Source organism: Capsicum annuum, unplaced genomic scaffold, assembly GCF_002878395.1.
Source record: "Capsicum annuum cultivar UCD-10X-F1 unplaced genomic scaffold, UCD10Xv1.1 ctg80673, whole genome shotgun sequence".
Classification (NCBI taxonomy): Eukaryota; Viridiplantae; Streptophyta; class Magnoliopsida; order Solanales; family Solanaceae; genus Capsicum; species Capsicum annuum.
In genome coordinates, this window is record NW_025891334.1 from 1 (window position 1) to 1,303 (window position 1,303).

The window sequence follows — 1,303 nt, forward strand, 5'->3', positions numbered from 1 at the left end:
AATAAAATCAGATACTTAAAATAGAAATAAGAGAAATTTCAAGAACATACATTAAACGGGACAAAAAGCAATAATCAACTATACCGCTTTGCTCTCATAAACTAATGGTCCCAGCTCGACTGTTTTCTCATCTGATGGAGTAGCACCTCCGATTTCAGTTATTGCAGTATCTTTCTTGACATTCTGCATTTTAGGCACAACATCAATCACAAGGGACAAAAGCAAACCTCATTGGAATTTGGAGCATATTCTTCACTTGTTAGCAGTTGACTAACAACTGCACTACAAAATTGTTGGATCAACATCCAACATAACAGCTACGAAAAGCTTTCTTGGTGTTTTAACCAGTAACCAGTAGTAATTAATTAATCGCATAAGTATTTCAGAAGGACAAAGTACCTCTCTATTCTCTGAAGAAAATCCATCACCATCTTGAGCTGTAGTAGTCTCAGTACTACAGAAAAATTGAATTCCAAATAAGAAGCAACACAAACCAGAGGCAAATTTATAACATATAAATCTGAAAACATACACCGGTGGTACGACAGAATTTCCCAAGGTTACTGCTATTCCAATTTTCTCCGAATTAGCAACAGCTGGCGAAGCAGGTTCTGAAGAATTCTTCATTTCGACTGTTTCAATCATCGGAGAAGAAACCTTACCAGATAAACTTGATGATTCTGAAGCCACAATAGTTGGTAAGTTAGCAGCTGGTGACACAGCAATTGGGCTTGATTTAGCACCGTGTGCCAAGACTAATGAACCATCTGCACCCGGGGATGATGTTTTAACAACAAAAATGGATCCAAAATCAGAAGCGTGCGAAATGGTGTCCTTTTCACGAGTCAACTGTGAATTTATAAATAATTGAGCTTTACTAGAATAGAGTATCCAAGAAAACAGAATATTGCCCCTTCTTATCATGCTAGCAACTGTGAATGCATAAAGATTTTATGAGAAATAGAGCATCCAAGAAAACAGAATACTGTCCTTCTTATCATGCTATTTAAAGCACAGAACAATCCCTTCTTATCATGCTATTTAAAGCATGGAACAAACCCATATTGGATTTAAATCTAACATCACCTTGACTTCATCAGGCATTCTCCATTTGGATGTTCTAGTAACCTTGTTGTAGTAATACCTACAGAAAACAAACAAAGCAATCAGCATTATGCACAAGTAACACACAAAAGTACCCACTGTAGAAGAACAATTGGAAAGAGGCCAAGAAAATATATAAGTTACACACTTTCTTCCCTCAGGACTTGTAAATTCTCTCCAGTCAGTTGATGCGTCTGCT

The 1,303-nt window shown here is 36.8% G+C and overlaps 1 protein-coding gene across 2 annotated transcripts; it reads right to left on the reverse strand.

Moving 5' to 3' along the window:
* Positions 1–61: 61 nt before the first annotated feature.
* LOC107853772 lies at positions 62–1,303 on the reverse strand. Of its 2 annotated transcripts, XM_047405669.1 has the most exons (5): positions 1,253–1,303; positions 1,087–1,144; positions 533–767; positions 400–454; positions 62–183 (listed from the first exon to the last, which is right to left on the reverse strand). In XM_047405669.1, the coding sequence occupies exons 3-5, from the start codon at positions 643–645 to the stop codon at positions 79–81; spliced, it is 273 nt and encodes a 90-aa protein (XP_047261625.1). In that variant the 5' UTR covers positions 646–767; positions 1,087–1,144; positions 1,253–1,303; the 3' UTR covers positions 62–78. The 2 variants fall into 2 exon arrangements, with proteins under 2 accessions (XP_047261625.1, XP_047261624.1); XM_047405668.1 differs by lacking the exons at positions 1,087–1,144; positions 1,253–1,303 and having other exon boundaries at positions 533–1,062.